At 44.2% G+C, this 23,540-nt stretch overlaps 1 protein-coding gene and 1 long non-coding RNA gene across 6 annotated transcripts in view; one reads left to right on the top strand and one right to left on the bottom strand.

Annotated features, from left to right (window-relative positions):
- Positions 1–23,540, bottom strand: part of LOC140074768 (uncharacterized) — a 147,596-nt gene that overhangs the window by 49,523 nt on the left and 74,533 nt on the right. The window contains exon 3 of one of the 3 annotated variants that reach the window (XR_011849269.1): positions 843–965. The exons of the other annotated variants lie outside the window; for them this stretch is intronic. This is a non-coding gene — a long non-coding RNA (uncharacterized lncRNA). Of the gene's footprint in view, positions 1–842; positions 966–23,540 lie in introns of those variants that run through there. 3 annotated transcript variants of the gene reach the window in all.
- CACNA1H (calcium voltage-gated channel subunit alpha1 H) overlaps positions 1–23,540 on the top strand; it is a 308,384-nt gene that overhangs the window by 236,204 nt on the left and 48,640 nt on the right. For 2 of the 3 annotated variants that reach the window (XM_072119929.1, XM_072119927.1), the window contains exons 17-25: positions 107–541; positions 1,455–1,555; positions 2,188–2,311; positions 2,698–2,766; positions 2,845–3,029; positions 4,852–4,978; positions 6,195–6,320; positions 7,190–7,279; positions 10,108–10,321. In XM_072119929.1, coding sequence (XP_071976030.1) covers positions 107–541; positions 1,455–1,555; positions 2,188–2,311; positions 2,698–2,766; positions 2,845–3,029; positions 4,852–4,978; positions 6,195–6,320; positions 7,190–7,279; positions 10,108–10,321 — 1,471 coding nt within the window. The remainder of the gene's footprint in view (positions 1–106; positions 542–1,454; positions 1,556–2,187; positions 2,312–2,697; positions 2,767–2,844; positions 3,030–4,851; positions 4,979–6,194; positions 6,321–7,189; positions 7,280–10,107; positions 10,322–23,540) is intronic. The other variant, XM_072119928.1, reaches the window with a different exon arrangement.

Below are 23,540 nucleotides of genomic sequence, written 5' to 3'. Positions count from 1 at the left end.
TTGGCCAAAGTAAAGATAAATGATGAATGTGCCATTGTAGCGTCGAGAAGATAGTAGAAAGTTCTAAAAGAATTTTTTTCCATATGATTTTGTTACATCCTCTTAGGCCAGTGTCCGGAGCTCCCCGTGTGCACCTTGGGGCACCTACAGCAACTGGGGGAGCCGTCGCTCTAGCTGGAACAGCCTGGGTCGGGCACCAAGTATCAAGAAAAAGAGCCAAACTGGGGAAAGGGAGTCTCTCCTCTCTGGGGAGGGTAAGGGCAGCACTGATGAGGATTCTGATGACTGCAAGAACAGCTCCATGGGCAGGATATCCCTCCATCGCCGGGCAGGATCTCTGGACACTCGAGGGTCTTTGGACATTCCAGAACTCCTCCAGGTCCCCACCTTACGACACTCGTTGAGCGTCAGCCCTTTGGCCATGGTGCCTGCAGACTACCAAGACTGCAATGGAAAGATGGTGCATGTCCCCAGCGATTTGTTCCTGAGAGTGGACAAACACAAAGAAGACCCTGTGGATTTCGAGGACGACCTTGAAGACGTAAGTCCTTCTAGGTTAGGGCAGGGTGTCACAGCGGGTTGTCTGTGCTCTACCACACACATCACTCAAGGGAAGCTGATGCTCTTATTGAGGAACATCTCTGTAGCTAAGCTCAGCATTGTTAATTATTTCTTCGTTAATGATTCGTTTGGGAAGAGGAATATGTGGAGTAATATACATTCATTGTTTTAATCCTTTCATAGTGTGCTTACCGCGGCAGTAACCCAGCAACTAATTAATACTCGTACAGGAAATACAACACAATTAAGTTTTATTCCTTGGTTACATCACATTCCGCTAATTAATCACAACGTTAGAATAACGAGAATCCATCTTCTTCATTCCTTTTTCAGTTACTCTTCATTTGGATATTTTCATTTTCTATCAAGAAAACATTCTGATTTCAACTCTGGGGTTGAATGACCTACAGAACAAAGTGACAAAGTGTAGAAACTTTATGTAATCCTGATGTTTGGGATAGAAGACCTGGGTGCTACCACCACCTCTGCTCCCCCTATAGCCATACCCTCTAGTCTAATGGCATATACAGGCAGTCCCCGGGTTACGTACAAGATAGGGACCGGAGGTTTATTCTTAAGTTGAATTAGTATGTAAGTCGAAACTGTATATTTTATAATTGTAGATCCAGACAAAAAATTTTTTGGCCCCGGAGTTTAAACATTTTTTGCTGCAATGGGACCAAGGATTATCAATAAAACTTCATTACAGACGCCTTACAGCTGATCATTGCAGTCTGGGACTATAGTAACATCCAGAGAGCTTCACCAGAGGTCACAGGGCTCTGTCTGTAACTATGGGTTGTCTGTAAGTCGGGTGTCCTTAAGTAGGGGACCGCCTGTATAATGATATGTTGGATGTGGACTTCATTGCCTCCTTTCTTCTATGTTTGCAGAGTTACTGTTTCCGTCTCCGCAAGATACTCGAGCCTTACAAGCCCAAGTGGTGCAAGACTCACGAAGATTGGTCACTTTACATGTTTGCTCCTCAAAACCAGTAAGACTCCATTACTCAAGACCCACTCTTTGAACCAGCCTTCCCACCACATGTACATTACGACTCTCCATTTTGTTGGTTGATAATATTTGTCTCAAGTATCTACCTGCTTAATGGAGTTGTCTCCGGGTGTCCTCCCACCATGTTGTTCATTGTCATACAATGCTGCCACTACCTTATACACCCAAAAATATAACTATGCTGAATATTTTAGATCCATACACACCCGCCACACACCTCTGGAAGCGTTAACCTTTTCTGAGTCCAAAGCAATCTGGCATGTTAACGTTCAACACTCCCAATCCTTTGACTCCCAACATTTGACACCAGGGACAGTCAGGGCACCTTCATGTACAATGGATGGGGAGCTGGTACCAACTCTGAAAATTAATCATTAATGGACATGTTAAAGGTTGGGACCAAAATATTGATGCCCAATCCATAGGAGGAGTCTAATATTCAACACTCCTCCCCTTCAGCTGCTCAAAGAGGTAGAACCGCTCCAGTGGTAGAGGCGCTCCATTGACGTCACTGACCATGTCTATTGACACCCTTTCATGTTTGCCACCACCACCCTCACTGCCATTGCCTGTAGAACACAGTTGATATTCCTATATCGTCTCCTTGACTAGGTTTCGTATGATGTGCCAAAAGGTTATCGCCCACAAGATGTTTGACCATGTGGTTCTCGTCTTCATCTTCTTGAATTGCATCACCATTGCCTTAGAAAGACCAGATATTGATCCAAACAGCATGGTAAGTTTCATACACCATGACCCTCAACGTCCTGGTAGGATGTGGTCTTGACTTTCAGGGGCCATGATTGAGCCTGTGAGATGTTGGTAGGTTTCTTATATCTTTGTGCTGAAGATGGAAATCAAGTGGCAGAGGAGGGTTTAGAAATTATAAATTTGGCTCAGAGATATTAACTTTATCTGATGAGTAATGGTAATGAGAGGAATCGCTGGAAATTGAGAAGAGAATCTCGGGAAATTGGTTTCATTATGTTCCTTCCCGTCCTAGGTGGAATAATGAAATGTTAGATTATAAGATCTTCTGCTCTATTTAACAGAATTAGATGGTGTGGAGCGCAGTAATTCTCCTCTCATCATCTTCTTTCTTACATTGTTTTATTTACAAAGGAGCGAATCTTCCTGAGCGTCTCTAATTACATCTTTACGGCGATCTTCGTGGTGGAGATGACCATTAAGGTAACGTTACATTGCCCATTGGTGTTTGAGATGCTTCTCGTGCCTCCTTGTCTTCTGATGACCTCTTCTTTGTCTCAGGTGGTCGCTTTGGGTTTCTTCTCAGGAGAACACGCTTATCTTCAGAGTAGCTGGAACGTGCTTGATGGAGTATTGGTGTTTGTGTCCATCATTGATATCATTGTGTCCTTAGCGTCGGCTGGAGGAGCCAAGATCTTGGGGATTCTGAGAGTGTTAAGGCTTCTGAGGACCCTGCGTCCATTGAGGTACCGTATTTTATTCTAGAAAGTATAAATAATAGACTCCGATTTCATGGCAACTCTATCTTGTACATAACTTGTGGGGACCCAAGTATATGGTTCTCTCTCTAAGAGAGTCACCAGCTTGCCTACCAGAGAATTCTCCTTAGGGCTCAGACTCTTACTCATAAGGTCTATGAGATCTAGATGACCTGTTCGGAGGTGCCTGGGTAAATCACTTGACTCAAGGTGCTAATTTTTATAGGGTGGTTCACAAATATTATAGATTAGATCTTATCGATGAGGCAAGGAGATGGACAGGTCCATCTTAGATGGAGGGTGGACCATCGACATCAATATCTTTGGTCCTAAACTCATCACCTAACGAGCTCCCTTGAGTAATACCTTGACAAATGGGGCTGGTTTTGTAGGATTATTCACAAATGTTATATATTATTTTACATCCTACATGGAGAAGCACAGATCCATTATAGATAGAGGGTGGGTCATTAGCACCATCACCTCTGGTGGGCCTACAGTACATCAGTGATGGCACCAATGTCTATATGGGATGACATAACTAACAGCAATGATTGTTTTGGAACGGTGAGGACTACCGAATTCCAACTGTGCCAAAATTAACTAAGCAACAAAGATGGCATTGATGGAGGTGGTAAATGGTCCACTTTACCTATGAACGGCTATATACCTGAAAATGGCAGGACCTATAGAAGTGGTGTTCAGGACAGATGACAAGGTTCAGTGGTCCGAGTCCAATAAATCGGTGTCTCTCTGCATTGTAGCATATCCACGCCCTAATCAGATGTTGCGTAGTCGTCTCACTTTCTTGGCACGAGTTCTCCTCCTCTAATAGGATCTTTCAGCTCAGCGCTGTATTTTGACATGAATGAATATAATTTTATTGTCAAGGGCAGATTGTGCTTGCCAGCAAGAAGCTCTCGCTATTCCATTAATGTAATTTGTAAGTAGGAATGGCAGTATTTTCCAGGCTTTCACATATGCCGCCCAGACCTCCTATTATAAATATTCTCAATGTGCTGCTAATTCTTCCTGGAAAAGATGAATAATGCTTAATAGGGCACAGCAGGGGTCAAGTGGTAGATAATTGGCATATCTCTCCACCCCCCAACAATGAAGGCAGCACTAACCAGTCCATGGGTCCTTCAGGTCATTCCAATATCTCTGGTCATAGACTTCAGAAGTCAGTGGTTTCCCTTGGAAACAGACAACAGTTTACCACCATCTGTTGTCAGACATGTGAGAATTCACTCAGAGGTGACCATGGGATTTTGAAACTGGACATCCCCTTAAAGCAGTACTGATTTTGAGTCTATTCAGCTCCACGAAGAGACAATACAGGGTTAATAGTAGCAGCTCTTGAATCCAGCAGGTTAGGGCTTGCATTTTCCCCGAGTCGTCTTGAGATTTTATTAGACGTCGTGAGCAGCGAGCTAGAATAAGTTGGCTTAGAGAAAAAGCTCTGGAATTGTTTGGTGACCTCTCCGATCCCAGGAGAGAGGCAGAAACTCAGGGACTCGTTACAATGTTTGTTCACAAACAGATTCCTCAAGTCCACAGGGGCCGACGGTTCAAGACAGATACACACATCGCTGGTGGATGGAAATAACATGTGGGACTCTATGAAGAAACCAGACGGAAACAGTCGAGAAAGCAAAATGTACCATAACGTAGTCAACAAAAAATTCTAAAATATCATAGATGCTACGTTATTTTGTTACATTGAGTCTCCCTTTATTTATTGAAGGGTGTTTCTATTGGGGTTCCTTATTGGTGTCCTGACCTCCTCTTATTTGTGTCTTTACCACAGGGTCATCAGCAGAGCACCGGGGCTGAAACTTGTGGTGGAAACCTTAATTTCATCCCTCCGACCTATCGGAAATATTGTCCTTATCTGCTGCGCCTTCTTCATCATTTTTGGGATTTTAGGAGTTCAGGTACTTAACCACAACTTTATCTTGTGCTTTTCAAAAATAAAATGGAAATTAAATGGTTGATCCACCAATAATGCAAAAATAATCCACAGGTCCATCAAGCTCATAGCATACTTTACCAAGATTGATACTATAGCTTAATTTACTCATGCCCCCTAAACATTACCAAGATGTCCTCAAACCTAACCACAAGGTCCACCATAAATCACACCATTTCCAAAATCCACGTAAGCCAAACCAAGATCCCTAACAACTGTAGATGTTTTCAAACCAAAGCATGTCACCAAAACTATAGATAGACTTAAACTGTATCAAGATCCATGAAATCTACACTTTGATCCACCATAATTATGCTAAGGTCCACCAAAACCATAGTTAGATCCAGAAAAACCAATGCAAAGTCTGTCCAAACCAGTTTGCTGTCAACTTTCCAAAAACAACTCTAAATTGTACCAAGGTCCATGACAACTATACTTCGATCCACCATAATTATGCTAAGGTCCACCAAAACCATTGTTGGAGCAACCTAAACTTTACGAAGGTCCATTAAAACAACACGTTGATCCACCTTAATTATTCTAAGATCCACCAAAACCATAGTTAGGTCCAGATAAACCACTCCAAGGTCTGTTGAAACCAGTTTACTGTCTACTTTCCAAAAACAACCCTAAACTGTACCAAATCTATATTTCAATCCACCTGAATTATGTGAATTGCTGTGTGAGTTCCTAAAAACAACCAAAAACATATCATACTAACCATGATGATATCAAATTAAGAACTTACCACGTCCCACTGAAGTAATATCAAGATCAATTCATACCAAAGCTATACCAAATTTTGATCTACTATATCTAGTTGCTTGGACTCTAAGAGCCATCCAAAACCTTACTTACCAGATCAGATTACATTTTGAAGACTTCATCAAATTACTCAAGGAACATTGACCCGACTCCAAATCTTACCACAATCGTACAAGGCCAATCCATAAATCTAGGCACACCATGGTTAGACCCCAGCCATTGGCCGGTATGTTCCACCATACCATAACGATTGTAAATCCAGGTAAACCACACAATGGTCTTCTGAAATATTTAGTTCTAACCGACCCCAATGTAATGACACCAAGATTCAATCAAGGTCCAGCAGAACTATGTTTAGATGCACCTAAACGATGCAGTCCTCCTACATGTCCAAGCTTTGATTATCTCCATTTCAGCTTTTCAAAGGCAAATTCTATTCCTGCGAGGGCCCCGATGTCCGCAATGTCACCAACAGATCGGAATGTGTAGGGCCACGCAATAAGTGGGTGAGGCGCAAATACAACTTCGATAACCTTGGCCAGGTAAGTGAGAACGTTCTTGTGGTCTCCTTGGTCTTCTAAAAATCTAAAAACTGCCAACTAATTCCTCCTACTCAAGAGTCCCTCACTTGGTCCATGGTGCTTCACTCTGATGTCATGGACAGTAGAGTTTTATGTTTTCCACTAACACTGATGGGACAATGGGCCTACACGCATTGTTGACTCTTCCGATGACCTTTTTGGTTAGGTAGATCCCACAGCACTAAGCTTCTTCATTAGGCATCTTCTTTCCGAGCTTGGCTCGTTCTTGGGAAGCAGCCCAGAGCTTCAGCGAAGCACGCGACATAATGATATTGGTTCCTAGTCACTGAGCCGGCCGCAGTCACTAGGATCTTCTTCATCCATATGGCCGTGCCGCAGTAATGTATACAATCATGTAAGCAGTGACTCGGAAACCGGAGGGAAAACTCATTTTCACAACATTCCGGGAACAGACTATGTACACGATTCTCCGAACTCTGTTCATATCCAGAGATTGGAGATTTTTCTATTCACTTCCCTCATTCCAACCACTTCATGGGCCAAACCAAATACATTATAGGGGTCACCATCCACGAGCCGTTCCCAAAAATGGAGTTAATGGAAGTCCAGATATCAGTTCTAATAACAGTTATGTCACTGGGACCAGATTGACCTGAGGCTTCTTATAATAATCCTGGTTATGATACAGGTCCAGGGTCTACAGAGATTTTCTGTGTGGAACAGTCCATAGATATGGCAGGCGTCATGATATCCCAAGTGTTATAGCCGGCGGCATCTCCCAGTGACGGCACAGTCACCTTACACGTATCAGCAGGTATTTTCAAAGGCTCATTATGATAATCTTGTCCTGTGTTTTCATCTCTCTCCAGGCCCTCATGTCGCTTTTTGTTCTGTCATCCAAAGACGGCTGGGTGAACATCATGTATGATGGGTTAGACGCAGTGGCCACCGATGTCCAGGTACAAACACATAAAGATAGGAGCAGTTTACTATAATGTTGTCATAGTATAGAAATAATACACACAGTGATGTCACAGTACAGAGATAATACACACAGTGATGTCACAGTACAGGGATAATACACACAGTGATGTCACAGTACAGGGATAATACACACAGTGATGTCACAGTACAGGGGTAATACACACAGTGATGTCACAGTACAGGGATAATACACACAGTGATGTCACAGTACAGAGATAATACACACAGTGATGTCACAGTACAGGGATAATACACACAGTGATGCCACAGTACAGAGATAATACACACAGTGATGTCATAGTACAGGGATAATACACACAGTGATGTCACAGTACAGGGATAATACACACAGTGATGTCACAGTACAGGGGTAATACACACAGTGATGTCACAGTACAGGGATAATACACACAGTGATGTCACAGTACAGGGATAATACACACAGTGATGTCACAGTACAGAGATAATACACACAGTGATGTCACAGTACAGGGATAATACACACAGTGATGCCACAGTACAGAGATTATACACACAGTGATGTCATAGTACAGGGATAATACACACAGTGATGTCACAGTACAGGGGATAATACACACAGTGATGTCACAGTACAGGGATAATACACACAGTGATGTCACAGTACAGGGATAATACACACAGTGATGTCACAGTACAGGATAATACACACAGTGATGTCACAGTACAGAGATAATACACACAGTGATGTCACAGTACAGGGATAATACACACAGTGATGTCACAGTACAGGGATAATACACACAGTGATGTCACAGTACAGAGATAATACACACAGTGATGTCACAGTACAAGGATAATACACACAGTGATGTCACAGTACAGAGATAATACACACATTGATGTCACAGTACAGGGATAGTACACACAGTGATGTCACAGTACAGGGATAATACACACAGTGATGTCACAGTACAGGGATAATGCACACAGTGATGTCACAGTACAGAGATAATACACACAGTGATGTCACAGTACAGGGATAATACACACAGCGATGTCAGAGTACAGAGATAATACACACAGCGATGTCACAGTACAGGGATAATACACACAGTGATGTCACAGTACAGGGATAATACACACAGTGATGTCACAGTACAGGGATAATACACACAGTGATGTCACAGTACAGGGATAATACACACAGTGATGTCACAGTACAGGGGTAATACACACAGTGATGTCACAGTATAGGGGTAATACACACAGTGATGTCACAGTACAGGGATAATACACACAGTGATGTCACAGTACAGGGATAATACACACAGTGATGTCACAGTACAGGGATAATACACACAGCGATGTCACAGTATAGGGGTAATACACACAGTGGGGCAAATTTACTTACCCGGCCCATTCGCGATCCAGCAGCGCGTTCTCTGCTCTGGATTCGGGTCCGGACGGGATTTAAGAAGGTAGTTCCTCCGCCGTCCACCAGTTGGCGCTGCTGCGCTGAAAGTCATCTCATCGCGCCGGAATGCACCACCTCGGACCAGGTGAAGGTAAGCGCTCCCCAAGCGACACTTTTTCGGTTTTTAAATGCGGCGGTTTTTCCGAATACGTCGGGTTTTCATTCGGCCACGCCCCACGATTTCCGTTGCGCGCATGCCGGCGCCGATGCGCCACAATCCGATCGCGTGCGCCACAATCCCAGGGCAATTCAGGTACAATCGGCGCAAATCGGAAATATTCGGGTAACACGTCGGGAAAACGCGAATCGGGCCCTTAGTAAATGACCCCCACTGATGTCACAGTACAGGGATAATACACACAGTGATGTCACAGTACAGGGATAATACACACAGGGATGTCACAGTACAGGGATAATACACACAGTGATGTCACAGTACAGGGATAATGCACACAGTGATGTCACAGTACAGGGATAATACACAGTGATGTCACAGTACAGGGATAATGCACACAGTGATGTCACAGTACAGGGATAATACACAGTGATGTCACAGTACAGGGATAATGCACAGTTATGTCACAGTACAGGGATAATTCACACAGTGATGTCACAGTACAGAGATAATACACACAGTGATGTCACAGTACAGAGATAATACACACAGTGATGTCACAGTACAGGGATAATACACACACAGTGATGTCACAGTACAGGGATAATACACACAGTGATGTCACAGTACAGGGATAATACACACAGTGATGTCACAGTACAGGCATAATACACACAGTGATGTCACAGTACAGGGATAATACACAGTGATGTCACAGTACAGGGATAATACACACAGTGATGTCACAGTACAGAGATAATACACACAGTGATGTCACAGTACAGGAATAATACACACGGTGATGTCACAGTACAGGTAAAATACACACAGTGATGTCACAGTACAGGAGATAATACACACAGTGATGTCACAGTACAGGGATAATACACACAGTGATGTCACAGTACAGGAGATAATACACACAGTGATGTCACAGTACAGAGATAATACACACAGTAATGTCACAGTACAGGAATAATACACACAGTGATGTCACAGTAGAGGGATAATACACACAGTGATGTCACAGTACAGGGATAATACACACAGTAATGTCACAGTACAGGGGATAATACACACAGTAATGTCACAGTACAGGGATAATACACACAGTGATGTCACAGTACAGGGATAATACACACAGTGATGTCACAGTACAGGGATAATACACACAGTGATGTCACAGTACAGAGATAATAATGGACGTCTCCTGTGTTTCTGTCCCCTTGCAGCCAATCCGGAACCATAACCCGTGGATGCTGCTGTACTTCATCTCCTTCCTCCTCATCGTCAGCTTCTTTGTGCTCAACATGTTTGTGGGTGTAGTGGTGGAAAACTTTCACAAGTGCCGTCAGCACCAGGAGGCGGAGGAGGCGCGCCGCCGGGAGGAGAAACGTCAGCGCCGCCTGGAGAAAAAGCGCAGGAGTAAGGCGATGTACATGTCTGGTCGGTAGACTGTTCCCATGGATCTCTCGTGCCTGCGCCGTAGTCACACTAGAGCTTCAGCTACTAGCCGAGCCTGTAGCCCCCACTCAGGGAAAAGATTTGAGAGGGAAACTGGACGCAACGAGTAGTCAGACATTGGGGGGGGGGCGGGGGGGGGACATGCCGCCATTTTTAGGGTATTTTCATTTACTTTGCAATGAACTAGGCCTCATTTATCAAATATGTCTTGGTTACTCATAGCAACAAATCACAACTCAGCTTTCATTTTTCACAAGGCAGTAAAACAATAAAAGCCGAGCTCTGATTGGTTTTGGTCAATGAGGCTTGGAACTTTTTCTACCTGAGTGAAGTTGGCCCCCCCACCTTGTTCAAATCAAACAAAATTGGTGTCAAACGTTTGTGCTACGTTTGTGGTGGTTTGTGCAGCAGAAATTTTCGCTTGTGCCGCTATTGTTTTTAAGATTTTAATGAAAGTTTCCAGAGGTCATCAGAGGTCAACCAACTTCACTCAGGTACTTTTTCTAGGGAGCGCAGGACAATGGTAAAGTCAGACATCATCATTATTCTTATAGTGAGAATGTCTGGTTTCCCTGAGCCCTGATTGCAGCTTCTCCAAGTGCACCGGAGGCAGATCCTCACACTGCTGTGCTCTGTGCACTGCTCCACAACTCCTCTACTCTGAGAGTGGCAATATTCAACCAAAATCTTTTACTCAAAGCAGAGGTAGAGAGCTATGAGCACAGCAGTGTGAGGACTTGGATAATCTTCAATCCTGGAGTATAGATCCATATATATAACAGTCCTGCTGCTTCCAACAACATACACAGGTATAATTACACATCTCTCCAGGGATAATACCCAACACTGGCTGCAGGGAGCACAGAGCACAGCAGTGTGAGGACACTGGACCCTAAAATATAGTGATGTATCCTAAGTTACCAGAACATCAGTGCGTATGTATAAATATACATGTCCTTATTACATTATAACATTATATGGGGGCTATGCCCCCCGTAGTCCATACATGTATGTATAATGATCTCGTATACTACTATATATTACTGGCTTATGCTTTAGCTGTGAACACAATGCAAGTCCTGGCAGCCCCCCATTATCTCTTGCATTGTTGCTTTACTAAACACAAACTAGCCCCTCCCCATTCACTTGGCCCCTCCCCCATTGCCTCCCATATTGCATGTACTGCCCATGCCATTGGGTGACTCTGCCCGGCACAGGTTTTGGCATATAACACAGGAACGATGACTGACACTCACTCTGCCGCCTTTTCCTCTCAAACCATTGTAGACGCAACCAGTATGGAGAATGTGAGCGCATGAAGCTGCATGCAAAACCCAGGCTGCATGTGGAGCGTAGGCCGAGCAGAGAAAGCCTCGCACTCATTCTGATATTAGCTATTCCAACAGCTCCCCTAGAGACATGCACTCTCAGCTCAGCTCTCCTTGTATGTCCCCTAGACACATGCACTCTCAGCTCAGCTCTTCTTGTATGTCCCCTAGACACATGCACTCTCAGCGCAGCTCTTCTTGTATGTCCCGTAGAGACATGCACTCTCAGCTCAGCTCTCCTTGTATGTCCCCTAGACACATGCACTCTCAGCCCAGCTCTTCTTGTATGTCCACTAGACACATGCACTCTCAGCTCAGCTCTTCTTGTATGTCCCCTAGACACATGCACTCTCAGCTCAGCTCTCCTTGTATGTCCCCTAGACACATGCACTCTCAGCTCAGCTCTTCTTGTATGTCCCCTAGACACATGCATGGCTGTCACCGTATTCACTTCTGTGAAAGATCCCCTTAGAAGTAAATGAAGAACATGGGTTCTGCACTCCCTGGGGGTCTTTCCGTTTTCTGTTTTTCCAATCACTGGGATTCCCAGTGGTCGGACCCCCCAGCAATCCTATACTATGGATATCAGAAGACCCCTATAAAGGTTCTACATCGTTAACGGAGTTGAGCTGCAACACCATATACAACCCATTATACAGGTGTGACACCGTTCTAGATATTTTCCCAGTTTTTCTAATGCTGCAGGACCCTTTAAATTGTGGGGGGAGCCCGGATCAGTGCGCGATTGCCAGTCACCCGGCCTTACCCCTGTGTATATACAGTGCTGGTAGGGGGACGTCATTTATTCCCATTATCCCAAAAACGAACCTGTTCCAACATCAGCCGGGATTGTCAATCTTCCTTGGCGCACACAATGGAAAGCGTGGCCTATTAGCTCGAAAATAACTTACCCAGCATGCACAGGGGCCGTCACCACTAGGGATTTTGGATGTAAATACAATAGCGCTTGTATATGTAATTTAAGGTCACTTGTGCCGCGCTCTCCCAGGGTTTGCCTATGGAGAAGAGCTCCGCAGTGCGAAACTATCCGGAATGTGTTTATTGCGGAGAGGGCTGAGACGTAATGGGATAGGACTGGCACGACTGCACAAGACAGCGCCGCAGGACATCCTTCACATAACAAATCCAAAAAAAATCCGAAACGCCTCTCATCCCGCGCACCAGGGGGAAAGAAAGAAACAATTGCCAGAAATTATCCTAAATATGTTGAAGGGCTCCCCAGACGTGCAGCCGCGTTACATCCCGTGCAGGGTGACTGCCTCCAAGCAAGGGCAGGACGAAGCGCGCCGAGTGCGGGAGGGAAGCGGAGACTTGATTGGGTTTGATTTTAACCTCATGAATCTCCTTCTTCCACTTACAGACGATTTGTGTTCAGAATTTAACCCCTTGCTCTCCCAGAGGCGCACGGATTACGGCGCTCGTCTTAAATAGATAGAAGGCTGGAGAGACAAGGACATCCATTAGGGAGTGAGACCACCGCCAAGTTCTGCAGCCCTAGGGACCCTCTGGCCAGATAATATAAGACTCCTAGAAGAAGGTCAACAGGTGTGATTTGTATCATGATCCCGTGAAGAAGAACCTTCTAGGTCCTGGTGGACCCATGATGTCCTGAGCTTTAGGTTCCCTGAGATTTAGTTCATCTTGGGTTTGGTTCTTGTGAGCTTTAGACTTTGTTAAGGTCACATCTTCTGAGTGTTGTCCTTCTAAACACAATCCAGTCTCGTAGGCTTTTAATTTTTGGAACTTCCGAACTTGAAGTCGTCAGATAAGTCTGAGTTTTGGACCTGTGAACTTCAGAACTTTCCTATAAACTTGAAGTTTTCTCAATGTTAGATCTCCTGAACCTGAACATCACAGCATTGGATTTTCTGAACTCTATTTCTGCTCTGCTTTTGGCCTTCTAAACCTTAGTCCTTGGCTTTGAACCTTTTGACCTTAAAGTCTTCTCATATTTAGACCTTCTAAACATAAGCCTTAGGAGTATAGGACCTCTTGAACATTGGACTCATTTACCAAGGGTTGCGGATCGCCTTTTTATTGGACTGTTCACCTTTTTCGGGGATTGCGCAGCTCGGACAGGTATGTAACAGGTGTCTGTGCTTGGATTGTGTCACACGCGATCGGATTTAGGCACAGCGGCGCTGCTTCCATGCAACACAAATTGGGTTGGGGCGGTGCCATTGTATGATCCGACTGATTCGGACTGAGCGCGGGATTTAACATTCAAATTGTGTCACAAGACAATGCACTTACATGCACCGGGAAGAAGAAGGTGAACATTTTTGACTTTCTGAACATTAAAGAGGTCGTCCACTGTCAGCAAATAATTGATACGGTCTGTGTGAGGAAAAGTTATACAATTTCCAATATACTTTCTGTATCTATTCCTCAGTTTTCAGGATCTCCACTTGCTGTTATCCTATTGAAAATGTTCACTTCCAGTGAATAGAAATCTACATGATCATGTGACGTCACACAGGTGCAGGAGCCGTTACTTTTACAGAGCGTAATCAGAGCCGTGCGATAATAACCATGGGCAGATTTCTATTCACTGGCAGTAAACATTTCAATAGAATGACAGCAAGCAGAGACCTATAAAACCTGAGGAATTGATACAGAAAGTATATTGGAAATTGTATAACCTTTACTCACACAGACCTTTTACATTATTTGCTGACAGTGGACGACCCCTTTAATGTTCAGAAAGTCAAACACTCAGAAGATGTCAAACTTATATAACGTGAGCATTAAATGCTCTGAAATGTACCGTAGGTTTTCAGGACTTTGGAATCTATTATGGATCTAAACGGTGGTCCTTGTGAGCTTAGACTGCAAGGCCTACACAAGTCCTGCTGGTCTGTGTAAGGCCTGACTTTGTGCGGGAGATTTATCATCAAGTTTCTGAGGTAAAAATGTTGTAGTTGCCCATGGAAACCAACCAGAGCTCAGCTATCATTTTATAAACAGCAGTGCGGAAATGAAAGCTGAGCTCTGATTGGTTGCCATGGGCAACTAGAACAGTTCTGCTCTAAGAGACTTAGGATAAATCTACCCCTATGTCTCTGCCCAGGTTGCATAATTAGGCTACATTCACACTGCCACACGTAGCACGGCGGGCACACGACAGTGCCGGGAGAGAGCGCCACTCACCCCCGCCCCTCTCCATAGGAATATATGGCGCTCGTTGGGCGCCGTGAGTCCATTGTGATGTATGAGCGACGTGTATCGCCCATATATACGTCCCCCATACGTTCATGTGAATATGGTCTTATTCTGACAACTGGGTGTTACCATTATATTTGAATGAATTTGTCCCTACATAGTGATAGTGATTAACATTTAAGGAAGGACTGTGGAACAGCACCAAACAGATTTCTAATAAAGCTTCTTCAGATTGAATATATTACGAGAAATACGGTTATTTATTAGGGCAGACGTGGCAGGAGCGCAGCGGGACCCCTTTAAAACAGCATTTCACAATTTCATGAAGCAATTTTTGCAAACGCACTGATTCATGTAATGGCGTCTTCTTCTCCTATAACTCTGTCTTACTTCCAATGGCTTTTATATAGCGGCAGTAACATTCCTGTCATGGAGGCCGAATAGAATCACAGCCGACTTATCCAATACAGATGTGTTCCTTCATTCATAGTGACAGCGGCATCACAGATAATCAGTAAACACTTTAGTGATAGCACTCACCCGGACCAACCTGTATACTGCCCGCGGCTTACAGGAACCATGCACACTTATATCACTATATACCGGTTATACCGGCTGTACATATATCACTATATAGAGGGGATCCCCAGGTTATACCGGCTGTACATATATCATTATATACAGGAGATCCCCAGGTTATACCGGCTGTACATATATCATTATATACAGGAGATCCCCAGGTTATACCGGCTGTACATATATCATTATATACTGGAGATCCCCAGGTTATACCGGCTGTACATATATCATTATATACAGGAGATCCCCAGGTTATACCGGCTGTACATATATCATTATATACAGGAGATCCCCAGGTTATACCGGCTGTACATATATCATTATATACAGGGGATCCCCAGGTTATACCGGCTGTACATATATCATTATATACAGGAGATCCCTATGTTATACCAGCTGTACATATATCAATATATACAGGAGATCCCCAGGTTATACCAGCTGTACATATATCACTATATACAGGAGATCCCCAGGTTATACCGGCTGTACATATATCATTATATACAGGAGATCCCCAGGTTATACCGGCTGTACATATATCACTATATAGAGGGGATCCCCAGGTTATACCGGCTGTACATATATCATTATATACAGGAGATCCCCAGGTCATACCGGCTGTACATATATCATTATATACAGGAGATCCCCAGGTTATACCGGCTGTACATATATCATTATATACAGGAGATCCCCAGGTTATACCGGCTGTACATATATCATTATATACAGGAGATCCCCAGGTTATACCGGCTGTACATATATCATTATATACAGGAGATCCCCAGGTTATACCGGCTGTACATATATCATTATATACAGGAGATCCCCAGGTTATACCAGCTGTACATATATCACTATATACAGGAGATCCCCAGGTTATACCGGCTGTACATATATCATTATATACAGGAGATCCTCAGGTTATACCAGCTGTACATATATCATTATATACAGGAGATCCCCAGGTTATACCGGCTGTACATATATCACTATATAGAGGGGATCCCCAGGTTATACCGGCTGTACATATATCATTATATACAGGAGATCCCCAGGTTATACCAGCTGTACATATATCATTATATACAGGAGATCCCCAGGTTATACCGGCTGTACATATATCACTATATAGAGGGGATCCCCAGGTTATACCGGCTGTACATATATCATTATATACAGGAGATCCCCAGGTTATACCAGCTGTACGTATATCATTATATACAGGAGATCCCCAGGTTATACCGGCTGTACATATATCATTATATACAGGAGATCCCCAGGTTATACCGGCTGTACATATATCATTATATACAGGAGATCCCCAGGTTATACCAGCTGTACATATATCATTATATACAGGAGATCCCCAGGTTATACCAGCTGTACATATATCACTATATACAGGAGATCCCCAGGTTATACCAGCTGTACATATATCATTATATACAGGAGATCCCCAGGTTAAACCGGCTGTACATATATCATTATATACAGGAGAACCCCAGGTTATACCGGCTGTACATATATCATTATATACAGGAGAACCCCAGGTTATACCGGCTGTACATATATCATTATATACAGGAGATCCCCAGGTTATACCAGCTGTACATATATCATTATATACAGGAGATCCCCAGGTTATACCAGCTGTACATATATCATTATATACAGGAGATCCCCAGGTTATACCGGCTGTACATATATCATTATATACAGGAGATCCCCAGGTTATAGCGGCTGTACATATATCATTATATACAGGAGATCCCCAGGTTATACCGGCTGTACATATATCATTATATACTGGAGATCCCCAGGTTATACCGGCTGTACATATATCATTATATACAGGAGATCCCCAGGTTATACCGGCTGTACATATATCATTATATACAGGAGATCCCCAGGTTATACCGGCTGTACATATATCATTATATACAGGGGATCCCCAGGTTATACCGGCTGTACATATATCATTATATACAGGAGATCCCTATGTTATACCAGCTGTACATATATCAATATATACAGGAGATCCCCAGGTTATACCAGCTGTACATATATCACTATATACAGGAGATCCCCAGGTTATACCGGCTGTACATATATCATTATATACAGGAGATCCCCAGGTTATACCAGCTGTACATATATCATTATATACAGGAGATCCCCAGGTTATACCAGCTGTACATATATCATTATATACAGGAGATCTCCAGGTTATACCAGCTGTACATATATCATTATATACAGGAGATCCCCAGGTTATACCGGCTGTACATATATCATTATATACAGGAGATCCCCAGGTTATACCGGCTGTACATATATCATTATATACTGGAGATCTCCAGGTTATACCAGCTGTACATATACCATTATATACAGGAGATCACCAGGTTATACCGGCTGTACATATATCATTATATACAGGATATCCCCAGGTTATACCAGCTGTACATATATCATTATATACAGGAGATCCCCAGGTTATACCAGCTGTACATATATCATTATATACAGGAGATGCCCGGGTTATACCGGCTGTACATATATCATTATATACAGGAGATCCCCAGGTTATACCAGCTGTACATATATCATTATATACAGGAGATCCCCAGGTTATACCAGCTGTACATATATCATTATATACAGGAGATCCCCAGGTTATACCGGCTGTACATATATCATTATATACAGGAGATCCCCAGGTTATACCAGCTGTACATATATCATTATATACAGGAGATCCCCAGGTTATACCGGCTGTACATATATCACTATATACAGGAGATCCCCAGGTTATACCGGCTGTACATATATCATTATATACAGGAGATCCCCAGGTTATACCGGCTGTACATATATCATTATATACAGGAGATCCCCAGGTTATACCAGCTGTACATATATTATTTTATACAGGAGATGCCCGGGTTATAGCGGCTGTACATATATCATTATATACAGGAGATCCCCAGGTTATACCAGCTGTACATATATCATTATATACAGGAGATCCCCAGGTTATACCGGCTGTACATGTATCATTATATACAGGAGATCCCCAGGTTATACCGGCTGTACATATATCATTATATACAGGAGATCCCCAGGTTATACCGGCTGTACATATATCACTATATACAGGAGATTCCCAGGTTATAGCGGCTGTACATATATCATTATATACAGGAGATCCCCAGGTTATACCGGCTGTACATATATCATTATATACAGGAGATCCCCAGGTTATACCAGCTGTACATATATCATTATATACAGGAGATCCCCAGGTTATACCAGCTGTACATATATCATTATATACAGGAGATCCCCGGATTATACCAGCTGTACATATATCATTATATACAGGAGATCCCCAGGTTATACCAGCTGTACATATATCATTATATACAGGAGATCCCCAGGTTATACCGGCTGTACATATATCATTATATACAGGAGATCCCCAGGTTATACCGGCTGTACATATATCATTATATACAGGAGATCCCCAGGTTATACCGGCTGTACATATATCATTATATACAGGAGATCCCCAGGTTATAGCGGCTGTACATATATCATTATATACAGGAGATCCCCAGGTTATACCGGCTGTACATATATCACTATATACAGGAGATCCCCAGGTTATAGCGGGGTGCTGTATTATAGAGCTGTGAATGATACTTGTATAGATAATCTCGCTGTATAACCCGGTGGCTCTTGTGTCTCTATAAATGTCTCTGCGCTCAGTATAACTTCGTACAATCAGGGGCTTATTCATCGCTTCTCTATTGTTTTATAAGGGGGAATCTGATATTTTCTCCATAAAAGTGGAGCGAGGCCTCGGAAATTTGCGCCGCCGCCAGAAATGCGATTGTTTGCTAAAAATAAAACCCCAATCGCTTGTTTTTAATTCTGGATTCATGCTCGTGTTGCATCGTGATCCGGAGCTGACGCCTCCTTGTGCCTGCCATACAAAGCGGCGGCAGCCGCAGATCCGTCTCTGAGATTATTTACAGAGCGCTCACCTATTATTAGATAAAACCTTATCCCCTCTGATCCAACACAAAGGAAAAGTTCTCCTATTGTTACAGCTTCTGAGGTTTCTTTGACTTTTTTTGAGTTTTTTTTAAAAATGGGTCTCATACCATCGGAGGCTGCCATCGAGAGGACAGAGGACTACAATAAAATGGCTGCTGCTCCTGTAACCACCAGGCAGAGGGAAGACTCAGCAGCACTGAATACAGCAATACTGTCAGCAGCTATGTCCTGCTCCCTTCCCAGGCTTCCTTACTGTCAGCAGCACTGCCTCCCTTCCTAGACTTCCTTACTGTCAGCAGCACTGCCTCCCTTCCTAGACTTCCTTACTGTCAGCAGCACTGCCTCCCTTTCCATATTTCCTTACTGTCAGCAGCACTTCCTCCCTTCCTAGACTCACTGTCAGCAGCACTGCCTCCCTTCCCAGGCTTCCTTACTCTCAGCAGCATTGCCTCCCCTTCCATATCTCCTTACTGTCAGCAGCAGTGCCTCCCTTTCCAGACTTCCTTACTGTCAGCAGCACTGACTCCCTTCCCAGACTTCCTTACTGTCAGCAGCACTGACTCCCTTCCCAGACTTCCTTACTGTCAGCAGCACTGCCTCCCTTCCCAGACTTCCTTACTGTCAGCAGCACTGCCTCCCTTCCCAGACTTCCTTACTGTCAGCAGCACTGCCTCCCTTCCCAGACTTCCTTACTGTCAGCAGCACTGCCTCCCTTCCCAGACTTCCTTACTCTCAGCAGCACTGCCCCCCTTTCCATATTTCCTTACTGTCAGCAGCACTGCCTCCCTTTCCATATTTCCTTACTGTCAGCAGCACTGCCTCCCTTCCCAGACTTCCTTACTGTCAGCAGCACTGCCTCCCTTCCCAGGCTTCCTTACTCTCAGCAGCACTGCCTCCCCTTCCATATCTCCTTACTGTCAGCAGCAGTGCCTCCCTTTCCATATTTCCTTACTGTCAGCAGCACTGCCTCCCTTCCCAGACTTCCTTACTGTCAGCAGCACTGCCTCCCTTCCCAGACTTCCTTACTGTCAGCAGCACTGCCTCCCTTCCCAGACTTCCTTACTGTCAGCAGCACTGCCTCCCTTCCCAGACTTCCTTACTGTCAGCAGCACTGCCTCCCTTCCCAGACTTCCTTACTGTCAGCAGCACTGCCTCCCTTCCCAGACTTCCTTACTGTCAGCAGCACTGCCTTCCTTCCCAGACTTCCTTACTGTCAGCAGCACTGCCTTCCTTCCCAGACTTCCTTACTGTCAGCAGCACTGCCTCCCTTCCCAGACTTCCTTACTGTCAGCAGCACTGCCTCCCTTCCCAGACTTCCTTACTGTCAGCAGCACTGCCTCCCTTCCCAGACTTCCTTACTGTCAGCAGCACTGTCTCCCTTCCCAGACTTCCTTACTGTCAGCAGCACTGCCTCCCTTCCCAGACTTCCTTACTGTCAGCAGCATTGGACCCTAATAAAAACGAGGCCCTGTAGAGAGGGACCTCCAACCCTAAAATCCTAATATATTTGTGTTGGCTCTCAACATACATAGTCCTTCCAGGACCTTTGCAGGACCTGCAGAACTGGTTGGTTCTGTTTGCAGATAGTTAGTGTCAAACTATAAAAAAATGGACTTATGAGGAGGTCACGACAGCAAATGCATGATGGGAGATCTTGGGGCTTATATTGGAGTGAGAGATGTAACAGCAGATTACTGGTTCCCTGTCAGAGGACTGTGTCTTATTTAGTCCCTGATCCCACTCTATTAGAGCCCCCGACCCCCCACCCTTGACCCGTGTGATAGCATCATCCTCCAGACCTGCTAATACAATTATCCACATCAGTCGTCTTCACCTGCTTCCATTCAGACTCAATCTCCTTCCCCCGGGGACCGGATTTTCTGCGTCTCTTCAAGGCAGCGTGTTCCACGAAAACAGTTGATCCCCGAGATTATTATCGGCTCAACCAGAGAAGATTACAACCTTGTATTAACCCTTCTCTATAGTCCAGTGTCTTCTCTCAACAGAACTTTTCTTTTTCCTTGCTATTGTGTTACTTGTGTTGGTTCATGTGCGATTCATGATCGTTTTCTGCCTCTGATACGGATCTCCTGTTGCACATTTCCCATGAGGACCCTTCATCCCGCTAAGTCCGAACATAGGTCAGTAAGTGACAGGTCATTAACACATCAGTCCTGTAGTCACTCTGCAGGGTATCCGTGTATTCTGTGTCATTGTGCAGCCTCCTCCCTATTAGAAGTTTCTCTCTGTTACCTCTTATAAGCAGGAGGCAGGGAAGAGCAACGTGAGTCCTATCTACAGGACTGATCAATAACATACCTCCTACCCGTACCGGGAGCGTCTAGGTTTTCAGGTCAGTGGGAGATATGTCCTGGATAAGATGGTAAAGCAGAAAACCATTCCATAGTATATGGGGACATCATAAATGGGGGTTAAGGGAAAGCGATGCTGTGGAGGGACGACAGAAATTTCAGTCCCTTTTCATGCATTTTAAAAGTTGGAAAATATTATGACATAGAAGATCAATTCTATGATTCACACTGTGGTTTGTATGTAGTATGTGCAGCCTGTGTCACATGGCTCCTGATTGTGGTCGGGTTTTCCCCATCAGCTCTTCAAAGCAGGAGGCAGGAGAACAAAGCACAGCTGTATTTCATAGGATACTCTGGATACTCTGCACACAGCACTCATATATATTAAAGGACACTCAAGGTGAAATAGGGGAGTTATATAACTCTGTAGTTTCCCCTGCCTCCTGCCGCCCCATTAGCTCTTACAAGCAGGAGGCAGGAGAACAAAGCACAGCTGTATTTCATAGGATACACTGGAGACTCTGCACACAGCACTCATATATATTAAAGGACACTCAAGGTGAAATAGGGGAGTTATATAACTCTGTAGTTTCCCCTGCCTCCTGCCGCCCCATTAGCTCTTACAAGCAGGAGGCAGGAGAACAAAGCACAGCTGTATTTCATAGGATACACTGGAGACTCTGCACACAGAACTCCTATATATTAAAGTACAGTCAAGGTGATAGTCTCCCCTGCCTCCTGCTGCCCCATCCGCTCTTACAAGCTGGAGTATTGTATCACTGCACTAATAGACATCTTGATGGGACAATTAGTAGGTGATGTGTCGTTCATGAACGAGGTGGCTCTAAAAGCCAACTCTTTTTTGTAAGCGACAGGAGCCGATGGCTCACTTAACCCCACCCCCTAACCGTCTCACCACACCCCCTTTAACCCGATACAATCAGGTTAAAAGTGGTGTGGTGTGGGGTGACGGACTGACCTGCGGCTCCCTATTATATATTTAATAGGGAGACGTTCAGGAGCCAGAAGATGCGGCTCTTCTTAGGGAGCGGAGCCTTATGAGCCAGCTCACTAGGAAGAGCCTGAATTCCCATCACTAATATCAGTGGAGATGAAATGTAACAAACTATCAGGACGAGATTTGTGCTGCGGATGTTCTCATTCCACATAGAATTGTATCCAGTCTGCACAATTGTAACAAACCCTCACGTGTGAGAATGATTGGGGTTGTACAACCTCTGGATGTGAGTTTTCTTACAATGTGACTTTCAGATTTTCCGGAAGAATCGACTGGAAACTTTATTGAGACATGAGCGGGCGGTACAGACGCGGGTCCTGTTGGCTCTGGCCCACTTCTAATGAAGGCTGCAGACAGATGACGGATTGATATGGATTTTTTTGTGGAAGAAGGAGAACGATTTTCCCGCAGTTAATGGCGCTGTCAAACCAGTGTCAAATAATTTTGGACAGAATTGCTCCAGGATATTGTAATCTCGTAGGAAGGGACAATCGTTACCAATTTAAAGGGGAAATTACTCCTATTCTAAAAGCTGCTACATGTCATTACTCCCTATTAATGTGCAGCAACATTGTCATAGGATTCTGTGTGTCATAGAACCCAATGGGGGTCATTTACTAAGGGCCCGATTCGCGGTTTCCCAACGTGTTACCCGAATATTTCCGATTTGCGCCGATTGTACCTGAATTGCCCCGGGATTTTTGCGCACGCGA

This window comes from Engystomops pustulosus, chromosome 8 (assembly GCF_040894005.1).
Source record: "Engystomops pustulosus chromosome 8, aEngPut4.maternal, whole genome shotgun sequence".
Taxonomy (NCBI): Eukaryota; Metazoa; Chordata; class Amphibia; order Anura; family Leptodactylidae; genus Engystomops; species Engystomops pustulosus.
The sequence above is the reverse complement of the archived record's forward strand: the minus strand, read 5'-3'. Positions and strand labels throughout refer to the sequence as shown.